This window comes from Pituophis catenifer, unplaced genomic scaffold, assembly GCF_029215685.1.
Source record: "Pituophis catenifer annectens isolate HBS135680 unplaced genomic scaffold, rPitCat1.0.hap2 SCAF_2, whole genome shotgun sequence".
Classification (NCBI taxonomy): domain Eukaryota; kingdom Metazoa; phylum Chordata; class Lepidosauria; order Squamata; family Colubridae; genus Pituophis; species Pituophis catenifer.
This window is the reverse complement of record NW_027256882.1, coordinates 297,101,836-297,128,560: the sequence shown is the minus strand read 5'-3', so window position 1 is coordinate 297,128,560 and position 26,725 is coordinate 297,101,836. Positions and strand designations below refer to the sequence as shown.

General features: G+C 53.8%; 1 protein-coding gene across 3 annotated transcripts in view; it reads left to right on the top strand.

Annotated features, from left to right (window-relative positions):
- The window catches only part of NPR2 (natriuretic peptide receptor 2), a 36,403-nt gene extending 23,172 nt beyond the window's left edge, over positions 1–13,231 (top strand). The window contains exons 7-22 of one of the 3 annotated variants that reach the window (XM_070939010.1): positions 13–97; positions 1,705–1,825; positions 1,971–2,045; positions 2,134–2,211; positions 2,324–2,428; positions 2,530–2,601; positions 2,778–2,937; positions 3,043–3,204; positions 4,003–4,171; positions 5,345–5,491; positions 5,589–5,712; positions 7,195–7,263; positions 7,372–7,546; positions 7,636–7,734; positions 8,134–8,225; positions 8,328–10,038. In XM_070939010.1, the coding sequence (XP_070795111.1) occupies positions 13–97; positions 1,705–1,825; positions 1,971–2,045; positions 2,134–2,211; positions 2,324–2,428; positions 2,530–2,601; positions 2,778–2,937; positions 3,043–3,204; positions 4,003–4,171; positions 5,345–5,491; positions 5,589–5,712; positions 7,195–7,263; positions 7,372–7,546; positions 7,636–7,734; positions 8,134–8,225; positions 8,328–8,387 (1,793 nt within the window). In that variant the 3' untranslated portion in view covers positions 8,388–10,038. Of the gene's footprint in view, positions 1–12; positions 98–1,704; positions 1,826–1,970; positions 2,046–2,133; positions 2,212–2,323; positions 2,429–2,529; positions 2,602–2,777; positions 2,938–3,042; positions 3,205–4,002; positions 4,172–5,344; positions 5,492–5,588; positions 5,713–7,194; positions 7,264–7,371; positions 7,547–7,635; positions 7,735–8,133; positions 10,039–13,170 lie in introns of those variants that run through there. The other 2 variants (XM_070939011.1, XM_070939009.1) reach the window with 2 other exon arrangements.
- The last annotated feature ends 13,494 nt before the right edge of the window (positions 13,232–26,725 follow it).

Below are 26,725 nucleotides of genomic sequence, written 5' to 3'. Positions count from 1 at the left end.
GTGTCCTTGCAGGTGCGCTCAGCACCCTGGCGATCCTGGCGCTGGGGGCCGGACTCACCTTCATCATGTTTGGGGTTTCCAGCTTCCTGATCTTCAGGTGCCTGAGCAAATTCTTTGGGGGGGGGGACAAGAATACAGGGGGTGGGAAGGGGGTGCCCTGGCCAGACAGGCAGTGTGCAGCCCAGGAGGGGGAGGGGCATTGCTGCAGTGGCCACCCCTGTGTTGTGTGGTCAGGGCCAGGCTGGGCTTAGTCAGGTGTTCCCTCCTCAGCCTTTGGGGGAAGCTGGGCTGCAAAGAAGGGCCTCCTCCACAACCTCTAAGCATTCACACAGTGGGATTGTGGAAATTGGGATCGTAGAAAACACCCAGGAGCATAGAAGAGTCCAAAGGCAGATGCATGAATAAATGTGATAAATGTATTTATTCATATAACAAAACATATTAACTATATACAAAGGCTGTCTTAATATCCATTAGGGTAGGGGGCACACAGCGTGTGTGACTACCCCTATCAAAGATCATGTCTCATGGAGAACAAACGTAAAAGAGAGCGTGGTGGAAAGGTTAGAGGGGGTTTTATACTCAGTGTAAGCCCCTCCTCTCCACCTAGGGGTGGGGGCACTTTCTGCCTCCACTAGTGTCTGTATGATATATGGAGAGATCAGGCAGGGGAGTCCTTACCGGGATGGCAGGCATCTCTGGTGCTGCCTCCTCAGGCCTCTCTCTGGCTGCTGCCCTTGTCTTCAGGAGGCAGGCGAGCGCTGCTCTGCACTCCTCTTCTGACATCTCAGCCACTTGCCTGTCCAGGCTTTCATCTGGTCCTTCTGCCCCCTCTTCGTCAGTGCTGAAGAAGCCTTCTCCAGCATCGCTTGGCTCGGCCCCTGGGATCTCTTGCTGCATCTGGGTGGCCTCTGGCTGCCAGGGTGTAGCAGGATGGAAACCCCCTTCAATGTTTTCCATCGTTGATTCAGACTGGGGCTGCTGTGAAGTTCTCCTCCGTTGAAGGCCTCTGGTCACAACAGGGGAGCTTCTCTCACAGGTTATTTTGGAGGGCATCTTGCCTTTTCAACAGCTCCTGGAGTGGAGTTCTGCTACCATTCCCTCTGCTACCAATCTGTGGAAATTGGGATCGTAGAAAACACCCAGGAGCATAGAAGAGTCCAAAGGCAGATGCATGAATAAATGTGATAAATGTATTTATTCATATAACAAAACATATTAACTATATACAAAGGCTGTCTTAATATCCATTAGGGTAGGGGGCACACAGCGTGTGTGACTACCCCTATCAAAGATCATGTCTCATGGAGAACAAACGTAAAAGAGAGCGTGGTGGAAAGGTTAGAGGGGGTTTTATACTCAGTGTAAGCCCCTCCTCTCCACCTAGGGGTGGGGGCACTTTCTGCCTCCACTAGTGTCTGTATGATATATGTGCCAATGGCTTGCAAATACTTGACAGGGATAAACCAGAGGAAGGTCTGGCTGGCATGTTCACACGTGCCAGGCTGCTTGGGGTGAACTGGCAGGCCTTTTGTGGCCTTGGCTGGCGTTTGGGCCGGGGTGCGGCGGGTGCCTCAGGCCAGAGCAGCTTCTGCCTCTTGCGCTGCAGACTCAGCCCTGAGTCCAGGCCGGGTCTCGTTGCAGGGCACTTGGGGGGGGGGTGGCTGGGTCAGAGAACTCAGGAGCCGCTCTGGCTCTTGGCAGGAAGCTGATGCTGGAGAAGGAGCTGGCCAGCATGCTGTGGCGGATACGCTGGGAGGATCTGCAGTTTGGGGGCTCGGAGCGCTATCACAAGGGGGCAGGCAGCCGACTCACCCTCTCGCTGGTAGGTACTATGGGGCATCTATGGAGGGTCCTTTCAAGGCCCGGCCCCCCACCTGTTCCCCAGCCCCTCCGCTTTTATGGGGCCCTTTCCCCCTCCTGCCCACTCGGCCTCGGCTGGCTGTGACTCTGCCTTGGCTTCTCTCCAGCGTGGCTCCAGTTATGGCTCCCTCATGACAGCCCACGGCAAGTACCAGATCTTTGCCAACACAGGACTTTTCAAGGTGAGCCCCTCCGTCCCCCTCTCCAGCCCCAGCTGCGTTGGAGGCCAGGCCGGCTCACCACCCGCTCCGCTTGTCTCTTGCCCTCCAGGGAAACGTGGTGGCCATTAAACACGTCAATAAGAAGCGGATTGAGCTGACGAGGCAGGTGCTCTTCGAGCTCAAGCATGTATGTACTGGGGGGGGCCTGACTACTCTAGGGGTCTTGTGGGGGTGGCAGCCTCTGCTGCAGGGAGGAAGACATTGGCAGTGGCTCCCACTCCATGCTCACTGCCCCACAGATGCGGGATATCCAGTTCAACCACCTGACCCGGTTCATCGGGGCCTGCATTGACCCCCCCAACATCTGCATTGTGACCGAGTACTGTCCTCGTGGCAGTCTGCAGGTGAGGCGGCCGTCCAGGATGGGGGAGGGGGAGGCAGGACTCTGCCTGGTGGGCTGTGGCCAAAACTGACCTCTCCCCCACCCACCTCCCGGCCTGCCCAGGACATTCTGGAGAACGAGAGCATCAACCTGGACTGGATGTTCCGCTATGCCCTCATCAATGACATTGTCAAGGTGAGGAAAGGGGCTTCTGGCAATCGAGAGGGGATTGTGGGGGATACCCTGCTGTTTTCCCCATCCTGGAGGTCCTCCCAGCGGAGGCTTTGCAAGCGGGCCTCCTCCCTCCTTTGGGGACCCTCTTCTCCCCTCAGCAGCTGCTTGTCCCCTCTCTCCCCTCCCGCCTCATACAGGGCATGGCCTTCCTGCACAACAGCATCATTGGCTACCACGGCAGCCTCAAGTCCTCCAACTGCGTGGTGGACAGCCGCTTCGTGCTCAAGATCACGGATTACGGCCTGGCCAGCTTCCGCCAGGGCCATGAGAGTGAGGGCAACCATGCGCTCTACGCCAGTGAGTGCCCGGCAAGCCCTCCTGTGGCCCGCTCTCCTGCCTGTCCCCTGGGAAAGCCCAAGCCCTGCACCTCCCTGACCCCAGACTCTCTGGCTCCTGCTTCAGAGAAGCTGTGGACGGCCCCAGAGCTGCTGCAGAAGGGGACACTGCTCCCGCCCCCCCCAGCCATGCAGAAGGCGGACGTGTACAGCTTTGGGATCATCCTGCAGGAGATCGCACTGCGCAGCGGCGCCTTCTACGTGGAGGGCATAGAGCTCAGTCCCAAGGGTGAGGAGGGGCTGGGGGTCGGGCCGGAAGCCAACAGCCTGGGAGCCTTTCCTGGCAAACGCCAGCATTGCCCGCCTCCAGCCTGCTTTGACCAGGAAGTGGGATGCTGCTTTACACATCCTGCCTCAGCCTGGAGAATCAGGAAAGGTCAGCAGGAGAGGCAGCCGGTCCCTTTCTTCCTCCTGCCACGCCCTGCACCGACCTCTTGCAGCCAAGGAGTCCTCCGGCCTGGATGCATTCAGCAGTGGGGCCAGCCGTCTGAGCGATGCTGCAGAAGAGGCGGGGAAGTAATGTCTCTGGATTCTCGGAGACACATGACCTTGGAGCCCCTTCGGGGGGGCGGGCAACTGTTGGTCTGGCACTTACATCTTCTGGGGCTCCCCAGAGAGCAGGCAAGAGCTTCTCACCCGGGGACAAGTATCCCCATCCGGCCTGTTCCACCAGCTCACCTGAGCTCTGCTGCCACGGCCGCACCTGGGGTGGAGGGAGAGGACGGCAATGCCTGAATTCAAGACGGGGGTTTCCACACCAGAGAATGGTAAAGGGTTGAGGCTGCTGGCTGTGCCATTGGCTGGATTCTGCTACTTGTGACCACGCAGGTTTGACCCTGTGACCTCTGTCTTTCCAGTCCCCACCCCTCGTCCTCCTCCACCACCATCACCCAGGATTGCCATGTTCACTTCTCTCTCCTCATTGTCCCAGCAGCCGGTCACCCCCTCCCCCCACGAGTCAGCTGTGCCTCCATCCCATCGCCCCCACATTCACTCCTGTGCATCCCACCCCACTCCTCCCCACCAGAGATTGTGCAGAAGGTGTGCAACAGCCAGCCACCCTACTTCCGGCCCACCATCGACACCCGCCTGCACAGTGAGGAGCTGGCTGTCCTGATGGAGCGCTGCTGGGCTCAGCAGCTGGCCGAGCGCCCGGATTTTGCCCAGATTAAAGCCTTCATCCGGCGGTTCAACAGGTAAGTATCCTTCTCCCACCGTAGGGGATTGGTATTTGTGTGTGTGTGTGTGAGAGAGAGAGAGGGGGGGAGGTATTCAGGAGTGGGTTCCACTTACCTTCGCTACTGGTTTGCAACGGGAGTATGTGTGCATGCTCACTTCGCTCACGCGCAGTGTTTCTGTGCCTGCGCAGAGCATCCATAATGATGCTTGGGTGGGTAGGCGGAGCCTCCCGCCGCCATTTCTACCGGTTCACAAGATCCAGACCGATAGCAACCCACCACTGGTGGTATTCACTTACCTTCGCTACTGGTTTGCAAATGGGAGTGCATGCGCCACTTCCGCACCTGCGCAGAGCGTCAAACACAGACATGATGACATCTGGGCGGGTGGGCAGAACCTCCCACAGCCGCCACTACTGGTTCGCCCAAACCGGATAGAACCAGCTGAATAACACCACTGGTTTGTGTGGGTCCTGCTTCAGCTTCTGACCCTCTGAGCAGGGAAGTGCAGAAGGTCTCCTCCCCACGTGGCCCTGGAGAACCCGCTCAGGAAGGCAGGCGGGGGGCCTGGTTGCAACCATCCCAAGGTTGACTTCTCATGGGATGCAGGCGCACCTCAAGGAGGTTCCAGTTGGCCCTGGAGCAAATCTCCCTCTTCTCCTACAGAACATGGACTGAGGGTCCCCATGGGGAGGCCCCCAAAGACCTGCTGGATCCCTGAGATGGAGATAAAGCGGCCATGGGAAGGGGGTGTGGTGTCCATGGGAAGCTCCCTGTGGCAGCATATGAATCTGGATGTGGGAAAAGGAGGGTCTCCAAAACAGGCCCCAGACCCCAAATCTAGCCAGTTTGGCTTTCTCAGGCACTTCTGTGGCTTGGCTGACAGATTGCCCCCTCCCCAAAGAGGCAGGCGCTCTTCCCACCCACAGGATTCAAGGATAGGCTTCCTGGAGGAGAAGTCAGGGCTGTGGGGGGGAACTGAGGCTACCCCAGCAGGGCAGATGCTCCCATAGTCTGGGGGCACAGTCCCCAACCTACAACAGTGTTGCCTCTCATCCAGAGGCTTCAGAGTAAGAGGTTCAGGGGTGGGGAATGTAATGGCACAGCACCTGACATACCATCCTGGCGCTCTTCTCTTCCCACCCTCCTTGCCTGCACCACTGTGGACCCTGCCCTCCTCCTCTGCCTCAGGGAAGGAAGTACCAGCATCCTGGACAACCTGTTGTCGCGCATGGAGCAGTACGCCAACAACCTGGAGAAGCTGGTGGAAGAGCGCACGCAGGCCTACCTGGAGGAGAAGCGCAAGGCAGAGAATCTACTCTACCAGATCCTGCCCCAGTGAGTCCAGCTTCCGCCTGCCTCCCTCTGGGGCTCTGGGGCCTGAGATTGTCTCCCGCTTGGAAGGTCAGCAGCTCCTGTCCTTTCTACCCCACAGTTCGGTGGCTGAGCAGCTGAAGCGGGGGGAGACAGTACAGGCTGAAGCCTTCGACTGTGTCACCATCTACTTCAGCGACATTGTAGGGTTCACCTCCTTGTCAGCAGAGAGCACCCCCATGCAGGTAGGCTGCAGTACAGGTGGGTGGGTGGGTGGGTAATCCCTTGCATGTCTGAAATGGATGCGACTGACTCTGGTCCTCCTTGGTTTGTGCTTGGAAAAGTCTCCCCACCCCCACCGGCTGGAGCAGGACAGATTCCCGCTAGACAGTTTCCCCTTGAATGTGAGGAGCTCCCTGCTTCCTCCGCTTAAGAGTTGGGGTGTGGTTTGTTGTCCTCACCCAGTGTATATGTGGAGCCCTGCATGTGGTGCTGCCACCAATAAACATGGCTGGCACACAGCAGAAGGCTGGTACTTACATAGCTACCAATTGCTGAAAAAAGTAGAATGGCTATCTTAACTCTGGTCTATTGCAGTGATGGTGAACCTATGGAATGCGTGTCACAGGTGATACACCACGCCATTTGCGGTGACGTGCCAGGCCTCCGGGCACTCTGGAAGTTGACCATTCTCTGAGGGTCCTGGGAGTATAGTCTGGAGGGGAGGGAAGAGGGGAGGAGATCTGGAGAGGCCTCTTTTGACCAGGGTGAATTGGGGGGGGGATTACACACCACAGAATCAAGGTAGGCATTTTCTGAATTTTTGACATGTTGAGCCCAAAAGATTCACCGTCACTGGTCTATGGTTATGACCGTAGCCCATCAAGCTCTGTGGCCACGTTCTTACAAAACCCTTTGGGCAGGGGTGAAATGCTCCCGGTTCGGACAGGATTGCCCGATCTGGTAGCGATGGTGATGGATAGTTCAGAGAACCGGTAGCAGAAATCCCTGCCCCCCCCCCCCACAATGCCCAGATGAGCCGCACGATCATCAGAGGCTTTTTTTTTTACTTTTAAAAACATTGTCAGAGGCTTTTTTTTCCTTTTAAAAGCAAAAAAAAGCCTCTGAGAATCAGGCAACTCAGCTAGGATTGTCAGAGCCTTTTAAAGCCTTTTTTGTACAACCTCAAGAGGTTGTACAAAAAATGCTTTTAAAATATTTTTTTTAAAAAAGTCACATTACCCCCCCCCCACCAAGCCACGCCCACAGAACCGGTAGTAACAAAGTTTACATTTCACCCCTGTCCTTGGGGCTTGGAATCATCATAAATCAAGCTGGTACTTTCAAGTCCTCCCGTGGTTCAGTGTAACATATTACATGAACACAGCAATTGGGCTTCGGTGCTGGCTTAGGGAGTTGCGTGAATGCAGCTATTGGGAAGCAGAGGAAAGGCAAAGATTGCTATTAATCCCACTCCCAATGTTCACTGATCCCTTCTGCAAGGCCTTGGGGCGTGGGATTCCAATCTGGTCCTTCTCATTCAACTTTGTTGATTGGTCTCTTCCCAAAAACGTCAATCCATCCGCCCGGGGCATCTGCAGGAACTGCCATGCCTGAAGGTCACAGCCTTTTCCAGGCTTGGCCCCAGACAGCCACCTGCTCTTGCTCGATTAGACTCCCCTCACCTGCTCAGCCAGCTCACCTGTCTCTCTCCCACCCACCCTCAGGTAGTGACACTCCTCAATGACCTCTACACTTGCTTCGATGCCATCATTGACAATTTTGACGTCTACAAGGTGAGCCTTGCTGGGCCGGGGGGAGGGGTCTTCCTGGCTGACCCTAGGCTCACAGCAGCACTGCAGATAGTCCCCCCGTCTCACCCTAGTCCTTGGCCCTGGCCGTAGGTGGAGACCATTGGTGATGCCTACATGGTGGTGTCCGGCCTGCCTGTCCGAAATGGCAAGCTCCACGCCCACGAAATCGTCCGCATGGCCCTGGCGCTCCTGGAGGCTGTGAAGACCTTCCGCATCCGGCACCGGCCCAGTGAGCAGCTGCACCTGCGTATCGGGGTCCACTCTGGTGAGTCTCAGGTGGGCGACTGCGGCCCACCTCACCCAAGCATGCACAGAGCACCAGTGGTTCAGCCGCCCTCCTCTGCCATTCTGCAGGGCCGGTGTGTGCAGGAGTGGTGGGCCTCAAGATGCCGCGCTACTGCCTCTTTGGGGACACCGTCAACACAGCTTCACGCATGGAGTCCAATGGCGAGGGTGAGACACCCCCCCTCTCTTTCTGCAGGGCCTGTGCATCCTCACCACCCCCTCCCCTGGAGCCTGTTGCTGGTTCTTCTTCCCCCGCCGCCTTTCCAGCCCCCTCCCCGAAACTTCCTTGTGAATCTCCTTTCCCCTTCAGTAGATGCTCCAGTGGGATGCAATCCAGCCCAGCCGCACCCCATTTCCCAGAGGCCAAGTGGGCTGAGACCTTGCTTCTCCTTAAGGGCGAGAGAGTCCCCAACAGGAACAGTTAAAGCCTCACTAGTTTAGACTAATCAACTTTATTGCGGTATTCTGTCATTGCTGTGGATCCCAAGACTCCCAAGAGTGCTGCTGGGCACTTTGGCAGGGGATCCTGGGGGGCATTCACTCTCCTGCCCCCCCCCTTCCTTCTAGCCTTGAAGATCCACATCTCTGCCGCCACCAAGGAGATCCTGGACGAGTTTGGCTGCTTTCTGCTGGAGCTCCGGGGGGACGTGGAGATGAAGGTGGGCGTGGGAAGGTGGCTGCTCTTTCACTGCTCTGAGGGGTGGGCTGCATTGCAAGAAAGGGGGCAAGGGCCTCTCACACATGTGTCTGCTTTCTGGCAGGGCAAAGGGAAAATGAGGACCTACTGGCTGCTGGGCGAAGAGAAGACGGCCGTCATCTGAGGGGGGGCCCTCCCTCTGTGGGGACCCAGCAGGAGCAGCTGCTCCCACGAACGAATGTGTGGTGGTTTTGCTCTGCCTTGGAGCAGCGAGGGAGAGCACGAGGTGGCCAGCCTGCAGGCCAGGAGGGCTTCGCGCCTAGGGAGGCAGCGGCTACACCTGGAGCAGATGGGGGAGGGGGCTCTCGCTGCCCCAGACACTAAGGGGTCTTCCCCACCCGGCAGCAGGAACCCACCTGCTGACCCAACCACAGATGCCCTTTGCCCACTGGGGCTCCTGGCCTCCTTCGATGCCCCCCACCCCTTGGCTCAGCTGGCTGAACCAGTCTTCCAGCCCTGCTGCTCGTTTTCCCCATTTGGCTGCAAATTCAGGAACCAGGCAAGCAGTTTTGTCCGAATAGAAAGAGGGAGGAGAGAACAGACCCCTCCTCCATTTAGCAGGAGAACAGATGGCAAACGGTCTGTCCAGCCCCAGCTGCTTTTGTGGTGGGAGAACCCCAAGGAAACTGCCTGGAGTTTGGGCTCTGGTGGTTGGGCCTTCAGTTCTTACAGGAATTTAACAGGGAAATCAATGCTTTGAGGAAGCGCCTCTCCATCCCCCTCCGCCTGCATAAGCTTGGGGCTTTCCCACTGGCCCAGATGGTGGCAAGGAAGCGTTCAAAGCTTGGGACAGTTTTCTGGACCATACAGCAATGGCTGGTCAAGGCATTCTGAGACGGGGGTGGTGAAAGTTGCGCACTTCCTGAAGGGGGTGTCGCCAGTCCGGATGCTGGAGGTGCCCTGTGGAGAGGGGTAAAGAGGCTGAAGAGCAGCCAGGTGGGTGGAGCTGCTCTCTTGGCATGCATCACCCACCCTTGTTGCTGGGTTCAAGCCGCCTGGCCAGAACATACCCTCCATGCTAGAGCAACAGGTGCCCGGGCTGCCTGCCATGTCCTTCACAGCCTCTCAAGGACGAGCCTCATGAGAGGGGGCAGAAAGGCATGGCAACACCAGGTTGGACAGGGTGCCACTCACCGGCACCTGCTGGGCATGTTCGAGCCAGAATGTCTGCGGTTGTTCCAGCCGGTAGTCGTGGGGCTGCAAGAGGAGAGGAAGTCATGAGGAACTACTGGGGTGTGTCCAGGAGGGAACCTGGCTGCTATTCTGGTCAGCAGGGCCCCTTACCTGGATGGGGGGCGGGGGCACAGAATGGAAGAATTCCTGCTTGTAGTCCCGGTGGGTGATGGAGAGGGACTCCATGGGCTCAGACGGAGGGTAGGCCTCGCCCGCCAGGAGGTTCCTGCTGCAAACCAACAGCAACAACAGCAGTTGAGCCAGGAGCTGCACTGGCAGAAGGGGGTGGGGGCTGGTTACAGATGGTTCTCTTGCTCCCTCCCCTCCCCGGGGGGCAGAAACCACCTCCGGGACCAGAGTGCTTCCCTTGCCAAGCCATGTGTGGGACCTCCAGCACTGTCAACGGCACTGAACCCAGGAATTTTTATTTTTTATTTTGACACCAGCAGTTGGGGGAAGGAAGGCTGGAGGGCTCAGTGCAGCCAGTGTAGAAATCTCATCCTGGAAAGATTTTATACATTCATTTTCTAGGCAGAGAGCAGAAGGGCGAGGATCATTTTTCAAGATGTCCAAGTGTTTTATGAATAAAAGAGAGCACCCAACACCCTGCACGGTTATTTCATTGGTTTCCCAAACAGAACTGGTTTTGGCAGTGTTTCTTGCAGGACTTCTGTGTGCCAATCTCAAAGAATGCCAGTCCTGCCAGGTAAAAAGTTGGGAGCAACACTGCAAATATTTATCAGGCTGTTTGTCCAGGTTCTAACTTGGCTGCCTCCTTTGCTGTCCAATCATCACGGCTGAAGGGCGGGATCTTCTCTCAGGCACAGGGAAAGGGTGTGGAAAGAGCCCTCACTGCTTTATGCCACGGCACCCACCCCTGCCTGCTGGTTGGGGTAGAAGGGCAAGGAAAGTCATGGCAGCAGCAGCAGCAGCAGCAGCACCACTGTAGGGAGTTTCTGCCGGCCCCAGGATCCCCCATGTCACTGGTGGATAAGCAGGCCCTGCGTGTGAATCAGTTGTGGTCAGCAGGGGAAGGCCACAGCAGGAGGCTCCAGTGCTGCTTGTGCAAACGAGGAGCGGGGAGTGAATTCCTTTGCACGGCTCCACTTTCCAACCTGCTCTGCAGTCTGGACATCGGATGCCTCCCTGCAGCTGCAGGAGGCCCCTGGGAGTGTTCTTGCCTGTGTGCTGGTCACAGTGGACTTCTGCAGTCATCGGCCTGCTGGGGTTGTTTCAGCCCAAGGAAACCCTAATTGAGTGGGAGGGGAGACAGGGGAGTGGTGGAACAGCCCGCCTCCCTTTCCCCAGCAGTTCTGTGGAAATGTGCAGGCCTCCTGCTGCAGCTTGCCTTGGATAGGGTTCTCTCTAGCCTAGGACCCCTGTGCTGCTGCTGCTGCTGCTGCTCTCTGCCTCGCCAACTTTCGCTGTCCCACGCCCAACATCCCACACTGGTCCGTCCTCCCTGGTTCTCCATCACTTTTTCAGCTTCCAGGGTTAGGCAATGTGGCCTCACACTGGCCCTTGGGCAAGACAGGAGGCAGCAGCCTGCTCAGTTCCCTGGCAAAGGGCCCTTGGAAGACCTCGGCTCTTCCCTTCTGCAAAGGAAGAAATGCCCAGGTAGTCCCACCCTCTGGTTCCAGTCCTTGCACCAACCACTTCATGCTGGCACCTGCCCACTCGCTCCTAAGCTTCCCCTTTGGGAGGCTCTCCTTAGCAGGCTCCAGGATGCCAGCTAGGATCACCCCAGAACACTCTTTTAGGCAGCTGAAAATGAAGAACGATTACAAGAATTGGATATGTCTAGCTTAAAGGACTAGCAGCCCTCCAATATCTGCGAGGCTGCCTCAAAGACGAGGGGCTCAACCTATTCTCCAAATCACTTGAGGGCAGGACAAAAAGCAACAGACGGAAACTGACCAAGGAGAGAAGCAACCTGGAACTAAGGAGAATTTTACCAACAGAACAATTAACCAGTGGAACAGACGTTGCCTTCAGAAGTTTTGGGTGCTTCTTCACTGAAGGTTTCTAAGAAGAGACTGGACAGCCACTTGTCTGAAATAGTACAAGATCTGCTGCTTGAGCAGGGAGTTGAAGACCTCCAAGGTCCCTTTCAACTCTTATTCTAAAACAAAGTGACCTTTGAGTCAAGTGCTCTAAGTTGGCTTGGGAAAGTCCGTGAAAAGACAGTGGATGAGGACTCCCATCCCATGCTGGTATTTAAACTCTCACCCAGCAATTTGACACAGAAGGACAGTGCTCAGAATGGATAAGATGAAGGTCTCCCTGCCTTCTGCAGCTCTGTGGCCTTGAATACCCCCAGGGTCCTCTGTCTTTGGGTCGCGGTTTGACTTGCAGTGGGGCAAGTGGCTCCAGAAAAGGGCCAAGCAAGTTCACAGTCCAGACCAGTTGGAGGAAAGAGGCTGCCCTTTGACCTTGACAGGCCACCACAATGCCTGGCTGCTAAGTGGGGGGGGAAGAGAGAAGGTCACACTCTTCACCTGTGTTTCTGGTACAGAAGATGCTCCATCATGGCCTCTCGTTTCCCTGGGGATAAAAGGAGACAAGTGGGGTAGGGGGCATCCATGGAGACGCTGGAGAAGAACCTTGCCCAGGAATGGAGACAGGAAGGTGGGCCCTGAGCCTTCCGTAGGGAGGGGGATGGGAGAAAGCCATCCCCACCAGCACCCCCCTGGTATCCCAAATTGAGCCAGGCACTAGATCGATGCCAACCTCCCTCTGTGTCATTCAAGGCAGAACCAGAAGGCCGGCTGGGGGCTCAAGCAGACTCTGCTTCCTGTTATGGAGGCAGGATTAGGTGGCTCCCCAGACCTCACAAAGCCCATTCTAAGAGGCTCTGGCCTGGGCGACTCCTGTCTAAAACCAAGAATACCATGCAGCCACCTCCCCATTTAAAAAAAAAGGAGCACATTCACAGCCACAGCCCGGAAGGATCTGCCGCCAGGAGTCTTTGAGACTCACTGCAGCTGCCAGCTCCTGCCCTGGAGACACCCTCTACCTGCAGAGCAGCTGATCTACATGCCAGCTGATTCTCCCCCCACCCCTCAGATTTTCAACTGAGCAACGTGGCCTTTTCCCCTCAATGAGCTGTGCAGGCCTGGCATGATCCATTTTGGGAAATTGAAGGCCTTCCTAGAAACTGTTTCTTCTCTCTGCTCGACTGCCCGAAGGAGTCAGACAGAAGGCAAAATCTACCATTCCAAGGAAGGAGAGCAGCGTGTCATGGATCACAACTTGTCCCTCTACAGTTTTACAGTACAGGTAGTTCTCGACTTATGAGCAACCTTGGAACAGGAAAATTCATCCTTAAGAGAGACATTGCATGATTGTGACTTGCAACTTCCTCTTCCGACTTTCCCACTGGCTTTGCTTGTTGGAAGCTGTCTGGGAAAGTTGCAAAGGGCAGTCACAGGGCCTAAAGACACATCAACCAATCTAAGTGTGAGCACTAGCTGTCAGTCACTTTTTAAAGTGCTATTGTAACTTTCAGCAGTCATTAAACAAATGGTCATAAGTTGAGCACCACCTGTAATTTCAAAAATAAACCCTAGATCCTTTAGAGGGGGAAAAAAAGGTGGGTGGGGGGGAAATAGAAGCCAAACCATCTTTTTGAAGTATCTTTCGAAAGAGTTGCTGTTCACCAAAGAAGCTGCCCAGGAGGCTGTCCTAAAGGTGCTTTTTCAAACGGTAACTGGGTTTTTTTTTTCCTCCTGAAGGTTTATCTGTGTCTTCCAAGTAGCCTCAACAACTCTCAGAAAGAGGGTTAACCACCAGATGACTGCAAGGAATATGAATCCTTCCATTCGCCACCATTCAGTCAGAACTGAAGAAGCTTCTTGGATGAGAAGCCAAACACCTTCAAGGGAAAACCAAGAAAGTCCATTTGCCTTTTGGAAAAGCACTTGTGGGACTTGATGGATGACTGAGAACCTCGTAGACATGCTGAGGGGGCTGTTTGGGGGGAAAGGCCAAGAGGAGGGCAGGGTTGCAGTTGCACATCAGGGCAGCCTGCATCCCAATCAGAAGCCAGAGGAAGCCAAAGGAAGGCCCTGCCTGGTGGCCCAAAGGTAGCAGCTAAACTCCCTGACTCGTGTCTTGGTTACTGGATTGGGGCTACCTGGCTTTCTAATAAGTGGAAAACAAGGGCCCTCCAGTGTGGGGAGAATGACCTCCACTGAGCTAATCCTCCAGAGCAGCAGAGCAGCCAACCCCGAGAGAGTCCCTTTCTCTCCCTGCGCAGATGTTGTTCGCTAAGCCCATCCTCGGCTCCACTCCAGGCCTCTGGAGCCTCTCCTGTCCTGCTGCCCACCTCGCACAGGGAGCCCCGTCTTCACGGGATGAGGATAGGAGTCCTTCATCGTGGTGGTTGTGGGCATGCCGGCCAGGAAGTCAAGGGTCAGGAGGCCAGGATGCCCGTGCCGGTGGAAAAACCCCTCAGTGCCATACTCGGGTCTCGGCACGTGGTCCAGATCGTTGGTGGCTCTCTGGGAGAAGCAAACATGAAAACAAAGAATACTCCACCCCCTCTGGGCCACGGGGCCCCCAGTTGCTCGCCCCGCATCACCCCCCACAGCATGGTCCTACCTGCCCCTCGGGCTCTGCAGGGCAGGAGGGAAGGGTTACTCTGAAGCCCCTGGGGAGGTTGTGCTCCTCCCAAACGGGGTGCCAGGCAGGGGCTGCGCTGACCTCCCACCGCCAGGGCCAGCCCGCCGACAGGCGGAGGAGCCTCACCTCTTCCTGCCAGTTGTGCATCAAGCACTGGCCGCGAGCAGGCGGCTCCCTCGGCGCCTCCGGGACGCAGGGCGGGAGCGGTTGCAGATCGGCGGCCGGTAGCTCCCCCAGGTACGGCCCGGCCACGCCGTGACAGGGCGGCAGCTCCACCGGGTGCGTGTCTGCGGCCTGCAGCTCTGCCTCGGGGTCCGGCGGCATCTCCGCAGGACACGGGACCGTCTCTGCCAGGCTTCCGCGGGGCTCTCCGCGGCTCGGCAGCTGGGCTCTGGCCGGGGAAGAGATGGGAGAGCGCCGGGTCGCGGGCTGTCGGAAGTTGGGGAGCGGGAAGGGGGCGCAGGTGCCCCGGCCCCGACGCCAGGGGCGGAGTGGGGGAGGCGGCAAGATCGCGCTCAGGCTCACCTGTCCGGCTCCATCGCGGCCCACCGCTTGACTGGTCTCCACGGAGACGCGAACCCCGGCGCGGGCGGCCCTGGGAGGCGGGCGGGGGAGCGGCGGCGCGACCGTTGGTTGGCCGAGGGCGAGGGGAGTGCTGGGCGGGGTCCGTCGCCCGTCCCCGGCCAGCGCAGATGAGCGCGCGAGCGACTGTGGCGGGGACGCGGCCCAGGACTCAGCTCCCTGGCGTGCGCGGCCCAAGGCTGCCCGGACAGTCCCCGAAGGAGGCGAGGTCCCAGCCCCCCTCCCTGCCCGACAGCAGATGAGACTTGGCCGCCCGGCCAGGGCCCTTCGAGAAGGAGCGGAGGCCCAGCGGCTGCCTTCTTAGATGCCTTCCGTATCTCTCTCTTCGCTCGTGCTGCGCCTCGGGCGGGGGTCGTTACTATCCTTGTCTTCAGCACAAGGGCTCTGTAAGGATATGGTCAAAGAAGCCAAGATGGCAGTTGCGACAGTGCGATTAAAAGCCCACCCGGTGAGGGTGAGGGTTAGGATGCCACACATTATCCAGGTCCGCGGAGAGAGGTCGACCTGCCAAGGTGAGCATCCCGGCAAAGGCCCAAACGGCTCCATCTCAGTCTCTGCTCAGTTTGGGCAGCTACAACTCCAGAGGGTTGTGTGAGTGCCCAAGCCGGATGCCTGGGGAGGACGCAGACATTTCCCAGGGTGGACTAGACCTACCCACAGAGAAGGGCACCCCCTCCTTGCGCCATGCCTACACAGGGTCTCAGTCCACCAACCTGGATGCTCAGCCCTCACGGTTGCTGCCTGAGTTGAGAGCGACTCTGCAGGCCGAAAAGCCGCCTTGGGTCTGGGGGTGGGGTGGGGATGCCCTTTGGACAGCCGTGTGTCAAATGTGTGACTCTGTCCCAGCTGCCCTCTGAGCCAGCTCTCCACCACCACTGCAACAGGTGCTTCCAGGCAGAGTTTCAGCTCAGGACCCTGGAAGAGAGGCAGGAAAATCCCCCCTGGCTGTTCCCTAACCTTGTGTGTGTGTGTGTGTGTATACATGCATGCACCAAGGGGGGAAGAGGTCGCTTCTATCCAATAGGAAGAAGGGCTGAAAATGTGTCTGTGTGTCGGGTCTGTGTGCCTGCTGTCCTGGGGGGCCAAGGAGAGTCCTTGCTGCCCTTTCCTCCTCCTGAAGGAAGAGATTCTGGATCCTGTCACTGGTGCCAGCCCTAGCCCCAGCTAGCACCCCTCTTTGGCCCAACATTGGCCCCTTGCTGGCTTCGCTAAATGGCCTGCAGTTCCCTGAGGATGGCTGGCCATCCTAAAAGTAGCATACAGAGCCACAGCCAGCCTGTAGGGCAGGTGACAGGTGAGGGGGCCCTCCAGAGGGGGAGGAGGACAGCTAAGAGCCCCACCTCTCCTTTTGATTCCTGCACCAGCCTCAGCACCAAAGAAGAGCAGAGGCAGCTTCTCCATGGCCTGCAGGGAGAGCCCTGCTCTGAAGCACTTGGGTGGGAGGTCAGTGCTTCAGAGCAGGTTGGGCCAAGAACAGGTGGAGGGTCTGCTTGGAGCTGCTCACCCTGCTGCCCAGCGGAGGCCCTTCTGGAGCTGCTGGACTGCCTGGCCTGGGAATTGGCACCTTCCATGTGTTGCATTCATCCTGGTGGGCTTCTCATGAGTCCAGATTAGGAAAAACACAAGGACAGGTGTTTTCTCGGGATGAGAGAGCCCAGAGCTGACTCCGTCACCCTCTTTTATTAGTTATCAAAATACAGCGTCATCAGAAGGCGTTATTATGGCTACACATCTCATATTACATACAAGAAATAGAAAAGCATCCATATATTCTCCATATAAGTTTCACATTCTTACCAATTACAGTAAATCACGTGAATTCTAGGAAAGCAATACTTAAGGTGCAAAACAAAACTTAACTCTGGCTGTGTTATCATATTTGGCTTTGTTCCCAGCATCCCATCACCTGCCAACAAAGAGGCCCCGTTCTATAAGGAGATGTCTCTTCTTATGCAGGCACAGCCTATGTTATTAACAAAGAGAGAACGAATAGGGCCCTTCAGAGAGTATCCATATGAACCCGCTTTTCATAGATTATTTCGTGCTAAGCTCCATACACCTGTCCAACCAGTTAAACTGGTCTATACATGTACTATGGCCACCGCATTCCCACATTTCCTCTGTTTTTGTTTTTTTTTGCAACAGGGTTCAGCTGTGTTGTTATTATGATGTTCTCTTTATGCCTGGGAAACATACCTATCATCATAGCAAACAAAGCAGGAATATATTGAATACTACAACATACAGAAATAAGCAAAGCAATAATCATGAGTACAGTATACAATATGTTCTTCAGCCATCCGGTTTCTGCAAATGTTTTTAGCTCACCCATCCTTTTATTATGGTGAACAAAGTTAGTGGAAAAGTGGCCAGGAGATGTCAAGCAAGGTAGGCCATCAAGTTTCTGAGTTGTATACATTTCCACAAATCGCTCACACAAATTGTAAATCCATCCGGTTTCAGGCACCCGAGAAAACCACATGTCAGGAGTTTGTAACCTCTGAGTTATTCTTGAAAGCCCTATCTTGCAAGTCCCGAGCACCTTCTCTGACCACACCTGATTTGTTCCTCCAGTTCCAGAAGGGCTTTGGTTTCACTTTTCAGGATGTCCTTCCTATTGGAGGGAATAAAACCTTTGCACATTTGCAGAAGGGAGGGGAGACATTGGATACAGCAACAAAGCAAAACAAGCAGTACGATTATAGATACAATAGTTGGCATAATTGATTTCAACCAAGAACCATCCGGGAGCCAGGGCCCTTCAGAGAGTATCCATATGAACCCGCTTTTCATAGTCAGATTATTTCGGTGCCGCATTCCCACATCCATGCCCATCCTAGGGTAGGGCAAGGCTCCAATTAAGGTGGCCCCATTTCCAGTGGGGACAGGCTGGAACATCTGCAAACAGCTGTTGTGATGTGTCTGCACAATGTTTGCCAGTAAAAGTGCTTAAATTCCCCCAAATGTTGATGCTGGTAAAATGTGTGGTAATTGTGAAGGTGGTGGAGCCCTTGCCTGCAGAAGTGGGTTCCCTGGACATTGTCTATCAGGTTGTTCATCGTGGCACTGGTCATTCTGGGGGATGACCTAGTCTGATTGGAGAGTCCTACCAACTCTGGCATCCTTTCAAAATATCCTCAAAGTCAAGTTGTTCCTCAGGGTACCTGAAAATTAATGTTGCTCTGTTCGGTGGCCACTTTAGGAGTAATTATTGTTATGTATGTGTTCGCTTCTTTGTGGTAATAGTACCAGAGCTTTTATTTTCAATGCTTTTGCAATGAAAACCAACAGGAGCTGTAAGATTTGGTGGTGTACGAATTAATATCTATTTAAATAGAGACTATTGGAAAACCAGCAGATAAATAAATGGCCATCTCATGAAGGGCCACATCACCTGGTCGCTCACAGACAATCTTGGAAAAAGTCTGGAAGGTCAGTTAGATTGAAAGAATCAGGATCCATCCATAGCCTCCTCCCTGGGACAGCCCTTCAAGCCCTACGGGAAGATGGCTATCACAGCTCCCTGTAGCCTTCTCTTCTTCAGGCTAAACCTGCTAATTTTTCATCGGATTTCACCCCTAAGGCCCTGGCCATTTCTGCTGCTTTCCTCTGGTCTCCTTTCTGTTCCTCGACATCCCTCCAGTATTGTGGCTGTAGAGCTGAAAGAGCAGCAGAGAGCAGGATTCACTTCCGGTGACTTCAACATTATGCCTCTGTTGGTGCAGCTCAGGGGTGAAATGTAAAATGTGTTACTACCGGCTCTGTGGGCGTGGCTTGGTGGTGTTGGGGGGTAATGTGACTGGGTGGGTGTGGCCAACTTCTTTTTTTTTTTTAACTTTTCAAAGCATTTTTTCTAATGCTTTGAAAAGCCTCTCTGCTGATTAGGCGACTCAGCTGGGATCGTCAGAGACTTTTCAAAGCATTTTTTTTACCACCTCTTCGGCCAAGCGGAAAAAATGCTTTGAAAAGCTTCTGAGGATCCCAGCTGAGCTGCATGATCATCAGAGGCTTTTTTTTTTTACTTTTAAAAGGATTTTTTCATCGGAAGAGGTTGTAGAAAAAATGCTTTTAAAAGTAAAAAAAAAAAGCCTCTGATGATTGTGCGACTCAGCTGAGCATGATTGGGGGGGGGGCAGGGATTTTTGCTACCGGTTCTCAGAGCCATCGCTACTGGATCGGGTGATCTGGTCCGAACCGGGAGCATTTCACCCCTGGTGCAGCTCAATATTGCCTTGGCTTTTTTGGCTGCTGCAGCACACTGCTAGCTCCTGCATAATTTATGGTCTCCTCCTAAGGGCTACTCTTGAGCCAGGTACTGCCCCTCTTTTTAAATGTGACTTCTGAACTACTGCTAGAACCTCTCAAACCAAGTTATTAGTTATTTACTACCAAGCCAATTTGGGATCGGATATACTTCATGTTAAGGATTGCATCTTGGAAGGGGAAAATACCATATTTTCTCTACAAACATCTTTTTCCTCCCTAAAAGGGGGTGAAAATTTAGGTGCGCATCAAATGTAGCCCCGCCCAGCCACTGGCCCCCACCCTTTGGCCTCTGCCTCACAGCAGTTACCTCCTTGCAAGCAAACAGCAAGAAAAAACAGCTCCTTTCAGCTTCAGCACAGGCTAATTAGCACAAGTTGATTGGATCGGCCTCCCGACTCTCAGCTGATTTGCTCTCAGCTGTTTTCTGCAGGGCTTTGCTACAAAGGTAAATTGCTGGAGCAGATTTTTTTTTCCTTGTGCTAATCAAGCTATGCTGAAAACGAAAATGAAAGTGAAGCAGGTTTTTTGCTGTAAGGAGGCAAAATTGCGCAGAGACAGAGGGAGATTTCTTTTTCTTCTTTTTCCTCACCAAAAAGGTAGGTGCAAACAATGGGAAATTTAGGGCAAAAGAGGAGAGTTCAAGATTTTAAAACACAAAAGAAAAAAAGGAGAAAGAAAAAGGCAAAAATAAAAATGGGAAAGGAGAAAAAGAAATGAGAGAAAGATGTTATACATATTTAGAATTGAAATATGAATAGTAATAAGAAATAAATGGGAAATCATGATTGTAAAAATGAAATGAATAATAATTGGAATATTTGTCTTTGTATTTTTGAAATCTAGACTGATAAGTTTTTATTTTATTTTTTTTTAGAAATATGAATAAGTATAAACTGTAACAATTGAAATACCTCCACCCCAGACCACCCCAACGATGCCCTTGATGTGATGCCTCGCTGCCTGGAGGCTGTGTGGGTCTGGATGGGGAGGAACAGGCTCAGACTCAACCCATCCAAGACCGAGTGGCTGTGGCTGCCGGCATCCCAATATAGCCAGCAGGTGCCATCGCTGATTATTGGGGGTGAATCTACGCCCCCCACAGAGAGGGCTCGCAATCTGGGTGTCCTCCTGGACGCACGGCTGTCTTTAGAAGAGCATATGATGGCCGTGGCCAGAGGGGCCTTTTATCAGGTTCGCCTGATCTGCCAGTTGCAGCCCTTTCTGGACCGGGATGCCTTGCGCACGGTCACTCATGCCCTTGTCACCTCCCGGCTGGACTATTGTAATGCTCTCTACATGGGCTCCCCTTGAAGAGCACTCGGAGGCTCCAACTGGTCCAGAATGCGGCCGCGCGGGTGGTTATGGGCACAACCCGTTGTGCCCGCGTGACACCCCTCCTGCGCGAGCTGCACTGGCTCCCAGTGGTCTTCCGGGTGCGATTCAAGGTGTTGGTTACCACCTTTAAAGCGCTCCATGGCATAGGACCCGGGTACCTTCGAGACCGTCTTCTGCCACCAATAGCCTCCCACCGACTAGTCCGCTCCCACAGAGAGGGTCTCCTCAGGGTGCCATCAGCCAAGTTATGTCGGCTGGCGACACCCAGGGGGAGGGCCTTCTCTGTAGGAGCCCCAGCCCTGTGGAATGAACTGCCCCCGGAAATACGTAAGATCTCCGACCTCCGGGTGTTTCGTTGCGCATTGAAGACCCTGTTGTTCCACCAGGCCGGGCTATCAACATAATAATTTTAATTGGGGTATTTTAAATTTTTGGGGTTTTAATCCGGCCAAATTTATTTAATTATTTTAATTTTTAATCATTGTTATGTCTTGTGTTTTTAAATTGGCTGTACACCGCCCTGAGTCCTTCGGGAGAAGGGTGGTATAGAAATAAAATTATTTATTTATTTATTTATTTATTTATTTATTTATTTATTTATTTATTTATTTATTTATTTATTAATGGTATATGGTGGTGAAAGTAAAAAAGGATTAAGTTGTAGCTTGGATAACAGCTAGAACATTTTTAAATTTAATTAGGGAAATTGTAACGATTGAAATATTTTTAATTATATAATCCTCCAAATTATGATTTGGAGGATTATATGGGCAAAACTATTTGGGTTATTGGGAGAGTTTAAGATGCGAAAATGAGTAACATAAGGGGAAAGCTCTATTTAACTAGGGAATTGTAATAATTGAGATACTATTAATTGTATATTGTGTTGAAAGCAGAAATGATTAAGTTGTGGTTTGGAGGAATATATGGGAAAAATTATTTGGTTTATTATTATTGGTAAATATAATTAATTGATTTGTAAGAAATTGGATTGCATGGAAATAATTGGAATATTCATGTTCATATTGATTAATATATGAAAAAAAATAGTTATATAACTTTGATTTATATTAAAATGTTGAATTTGTATTAAACAATTGTAATATTACATAATTAATCAATAGATGACAAGGGGAAGGGTTATAATATAGAATAGAAGGGAAAAATTGAATTTGATTAAGATTAGAGATGAGGATGAAGGATAATATTGGTTTTTTAAAAAAATAGATGAGGAATAAATATGGTAAAAAAGGAATATAGAAATTGTAAATTTAATTGAAATTACTAAACACTGTTTAAATTTGTGAACCGGCCAAATACTCTGTTCAAAGAAAATACATTGTATTTTTGTATGTGTGTTTGTCTAAAAAATAAAAAAAAACTTTTTATAAAAAAAACAAAACAAAACAGATAGGTGCGTCCTATACTCCGAAAAATACAGTAGTTTCTCTTTCTCCACACACTTCCATCCTGTCTCCTCCTTTCCAGAGCCCAAAGCCCCCAATGTCTCCACCTTTCCTTCAAGCAAGCTGCTCCAGCCCCCCATCTCTTAATCACCCCCCACCCCGCGCAAAGAACCTTCTCCAGCTCCACAGGGTTCCTTCTGAGGTGGGGCCCTGGAACTGTGCAGGGTTCCAGATGTGGTCGCACCACTGGTTTATACAAGGCCATCCTAATGTTGACACCTCTGGCCTTTTTCACCCTGTAGACACCATTGAAGGATTTCCCTTTACTCCAGGTTCTCTTTCCTCGCCTGTCACTGCCAGCTCTGATCCCATTCCTTTGCATCTGGGGGTCTGGACACATGGGCCTCACCCTGTGGAAGGCAGAACCAGACTCCATATGAACCAGCATGCCCACAGAATGAAAGGCCCCGTGTTTAAGGTGCTCAGAAATAAAGCAGCTCACAAATGGCGCACCAGCTTCAAGTCAGGTGCTCAGATGCATCCCTCCAAAATCAGGAGTCTGGAAACACCTTCTCCGTCTTTTCTTAGCCCCACCCCCGCACCCCATCCAAGAGCAGAGTTTCTGTGCGGTCCAGGTCCCCACCAGTGGCTCCAGGGTCGATGGGAGTTGGCCTGGCCTGAAGGGCACTGGTGGAGGAAGGCGGGACCCAGGCCCTTTCCCTGCCCTCATCGGAGAGGCTTCTGCACTCCGCCCCTCACCAGACGGCACCCCTCGAGCTCGACTTGGCAGCGCAGATGTCGCGGGGCGTCGCGGGGCCAGCTAAGCAAGAAAGCGTTTTCTCCAAGGAGCGGCTCGGCAGCTGGGGCAAAGGAGGGCTGGCCGGCCGGCCGGCCGGCCGGGGTACGGGGGCGAGAGCTCGGCAACGCCGGCCCGGGCTTCCAGAGGCCCCAGTGGGACAGCAGCGCGTTCAGCCTCGTTGCTCGGCACCTCTGCCAGCCGCTCCGGCGGAGCCTGCCCTGAGCCGGCGCTGCTCGCCCGCTTCGGGCTTAGTTGGGAGGGCGGTGACGCGAGCCGGGGTTGCCCCTCAGCGCAGGCGAGGCTATTCTTAGCCGAGCGGGCGCAGCAGGCGGGCGGCCCCTAATTGGCAGCCAACAGACGCACCTGCCGTTGCAGACTGCACGTCCGCAGCGCCCTTTCCGGAGCCTCGGCCTTCCCCGGGTCCTCTGCCGCCTGGCTCCATCTTATCCGCTGGTTGCGGGGCGAGGGGTCTGCACCTGGCCGGTCGGTCCATGCGAAAGGCCGCTGACGAGGAGCCCGGGGGTCGTCCGAGAGAGCTTCCTCGCGCCCTCCGACGGCCAGCTCCAGCCTAGTCAGAGGCTTTGGGGGCCCGGGAGGGGCCCCCGAGAAGCTCTGGAGCGGCCGCTGGAGAGGAGCCTTCCGTCCCCCCGAGGTCCCGATCCCAAAGCCGAGAGCTTTCACTGGTGATCGGTCACGGAGGACCCGTGTGGGAATCATGGGATCCGACGTCTCCTCCACCGCATCACTCCCGGTTCCTCAGCGGCTCACCTGAGCCCCCTGGCGCGGAAGGGTCGGCCAGAACCGCCTCCCCTGGGGAGCCGGGCGGGCTCCTGCCGCTTTCCCTGCAGCGCAGCAGCGCCCTCTGCCGGCCGCTCCGCGCACGGCCTGCCCCACGAGAACAAGGAGGGCTTTCATCCCGGGCTGCTCCCCGCGGGGCCCGAGCCTCGCCCCGCCGCCCTTCCGCCCGCGGTGAAGCCTCGAGCCAAGCGCCTAAATTTAGTCGGGGGCTGGGGCGGAGCAAGGGGGTCCCGGGGGGCACTTAGGGAAAGGAGCCGAGCGACGACCGGCACAGGAGGTAGTCCAGGCTGGGGCGGGGAGGTGGACTCCCCCCTGAAGCCCGCCCCTCCTCTCCCCAGAGAAGCAAGGAAGGAGGGGGCCCGACCGACCAAGAGGATTCTCTGCTCGCTTCCCCCGTTCGCGCGATACACAAACCGGGTCCTTGAAGTTAGCATTTGCTCGATTCCAAGCCAGGAGTTTAACCATACATTGCAGCTGCTTTTTCTTTTCATGTTTATTTAAAAGAAAGACACGGATTCAAAAGAAATAATATTAGTATTTAAGGAGAATTACAAACATAGGTGATGCTCAATGTAACATTAACAAATGATATAAAAGTATCATAAAAGTATAAATCTTTCAGTGCAGTACCAAAATCTCCAGTATATTATCGGTAAATGGTAAAAACCCAGAGAAGTGTTGAGTGTCTGCCCTCCCTTGTGCCCCACGTGCCAGTGGACAGCTGGCACATGAGGCACAAGGGAGTGCCATGGAGTCAACAGTGCCACTGTGGGGAGCCCAGAAGCACCTGCCCTCCGGAGAGAGCTCTCCCCATAATTTGAACAGCGCACACACTCCTGGGATTTTGAAGGGCACCCAGACCCAAGGACCACCAAAGCCCCCCTCCTCTTCCTGCCTGCCTCCCTCTGGGTTCACCTTCTTTGCCACTGTTCTATTGTTGTTTTTGTAGCTTTCATACTGGGTCAAGCAGCATATAAATTATTCTTTTTTAATATAATAAACTTTAGAAAACCACATTGTTTGTATCTGCATTGCCATTCTTGCTTAAATTCTGATAAATTTGGTATTGTATATAGAAATACCTTTTGCCATTGTTGCATAGTCTCCAATCCGACATTGTGTCTTTTCTCCAAAGTTGTGCAAAATTTGTGCTGCCAGCCGTGAGCACATACCTTGATACATTATGGGACTTTTTTAAAAATATGTTCTGTTATCTAAAGGTAGTCCTCACTTAACAACGCTAACTGGGACCAGAATCTATATAGCTAAATTTATTTATTTATTTATTTAAATATAATTTGTATGCCGCCCTATCTCTGTAGGACTCAGGGCAGCTCACAGATAAAAACAAACCCAATAAAACATAAAATACATAAATGTATAAATATATAATTTAAACATATATTAAAACCCATTAAAATAATCAAAAAACTCCTCAGTCCAGGCTGGGCGATGTGAACAGCCATGTTTTTAATTCGCAGCAGAAGGTGCGAAGGTCAGGAGCCAACCGAAGCCCTAGGGGGAGTTGATTCCAAAGAGTGGGCACGCCCACAGAGAAAGCTCTACCCCTGGGGGCCGCCAGCCAACATTGTCTAGCCGACGGCATCCAGAAAAGGCCCTCCCTGTGAGAACGCACCGGGCGATGGGAAGCCGTTGCTGGCTGCAGATGGTCTGACATAGTATCCTGGGCGTAAGCCACGCAGGAGAGGTGTAACATGGGAGCATCACAACCCACGCGGCCGCATTCTGCACCAGCTGAAGCCTCTGAGTGGTCCTCAAGGGCAGCCCCTGGTAGAGAGCATTACATAGTCAAGACGGGAGGTGACTAGCAGTCATTAAGATGACACATGACCTCAGCAGCAGCCCCAGCAGTTAAGGATGTCACACAACTTCTTGGCGGTTACCCATTGGCCCTGCCTTGTGGGAAGCTGGCAGGAAAGGCTGCCTGTTATGCTCCAGGGACTGTGCGATTATCAGTCACCCAGCACCCAGCTGTGCTACAACAGCTACAACTACAAAGACCTTCACAAGTACCGTTCATTCAGTGCCACTGTAACTTAAAATAGTCATTGAATGAGTGGTCATTAAGTGAGGACTACCTGTACAAAGAAGAAACGTGCTTTCATTTTGAGGCTAAATTTTTACTGAATCTGGTTTAAGAGTGTTGTAGCCAGCAGGTGCTGAGCCCTGTACTCTCTTGCACCCGAACATTATCCAGGGACATCCATTGGGAGAGTTTGCTGGCACAAATCTTTGGCTGGCCACAATGTTGGGGGGGGGGAACCTTTTGGGGACAATGGATGCCAATGCTTTAGTTCCCCTAAGAAACACTGGCCCTCACTCACTTCTTTGACTGGCTTCTGCTTTCAACTTCTGCATTAGTACAGAATGGCAGGTCAGCATAGCCCAGATCTCCCCATGAATTTGGACTCTGGTGCCAACCTCTCAGGTGCCGTGCCCTCTTCCAACCGATCAGTCCTTGGGTTGCTTCCTGCAGCTCTCTGGGACCTTGTGATCCAACAGGGGAGGGGCACTGAGAATGTGCAGTGGTTCTTAGGTGGAAAGAGTTCCCAACAGGTAGGCGCTGTTGGGCACAGTTGCTCTGCTCAGTGGGACTTGGCACCAAAAGAACCCAGGGATGCTGGGACGCAAGCTTTGGATGAGGCCGAAGCAGTTCTTGGGGGGCCCTAATTGGGTTCACTGGATCAAAAGGTGGGGCTGAAAAGATCAGGCCTGTAATATCTAAAGGTCTGCCCATCCACTGCAAGCTCCTCAGACAGAGGCACAGGTGTGCACCATCACATACTTGGCTTTCTCCTGCAGAGTCCCAGGTATGGGGAAGCCTTCCCTTCAGCTCCTCACAGAGACACGTCGGGGGCCTCAGGACTGCCTCTGCCTTCATCCCTGGGGGCGGGGGGGGGGAAGGGGAGATGCCCCAATGCAGCTTTCCCCCCGGGTATGCATTTGCCAGGAACCATAGAATTGTCCCAGGAACTACGGCAAAAGCCATGGAGAAGCCTGGTTTGGTGGCACCCAGAGCGCTCTGCTCCTGTTTTGCTGCTGTTGGAAAGGAAGGTGGCCTGGCTTGCCGCTTCTAGGTCCACCTTGTACCGGATTCCATGCCTGGGTGGGCGGGAGACAAGCTCGCCCCCTTGGCTGACTTTGGTTCTCGGGGAGGTTGTGGTGAAATCTATGGTTGGAAGAACGCTTCTGCTTTGATACGGCCAAACCCTCCCCAAGGCTTTTTGGTTGCTGGTGCCGGCTCCCGTTGGACCAGTTGCTTGGCAGGAGCCTGAAGGCTTTCAGAGGGTACCTGGGATGTTCCCCTAGGACCTAAAAGGTGGGCAATTGCCGCCTGGCACCGAGAGGCAAGAAGGGCCTGCCCGGGATCGAACAGTTCCCCTGCAGCTTTTCATGGCTGGTTGTTCCTGTGGGGGCTCCCTGCTCTTCCCAAGCGGCTCAGAGGGAGCAGCAGAAGAG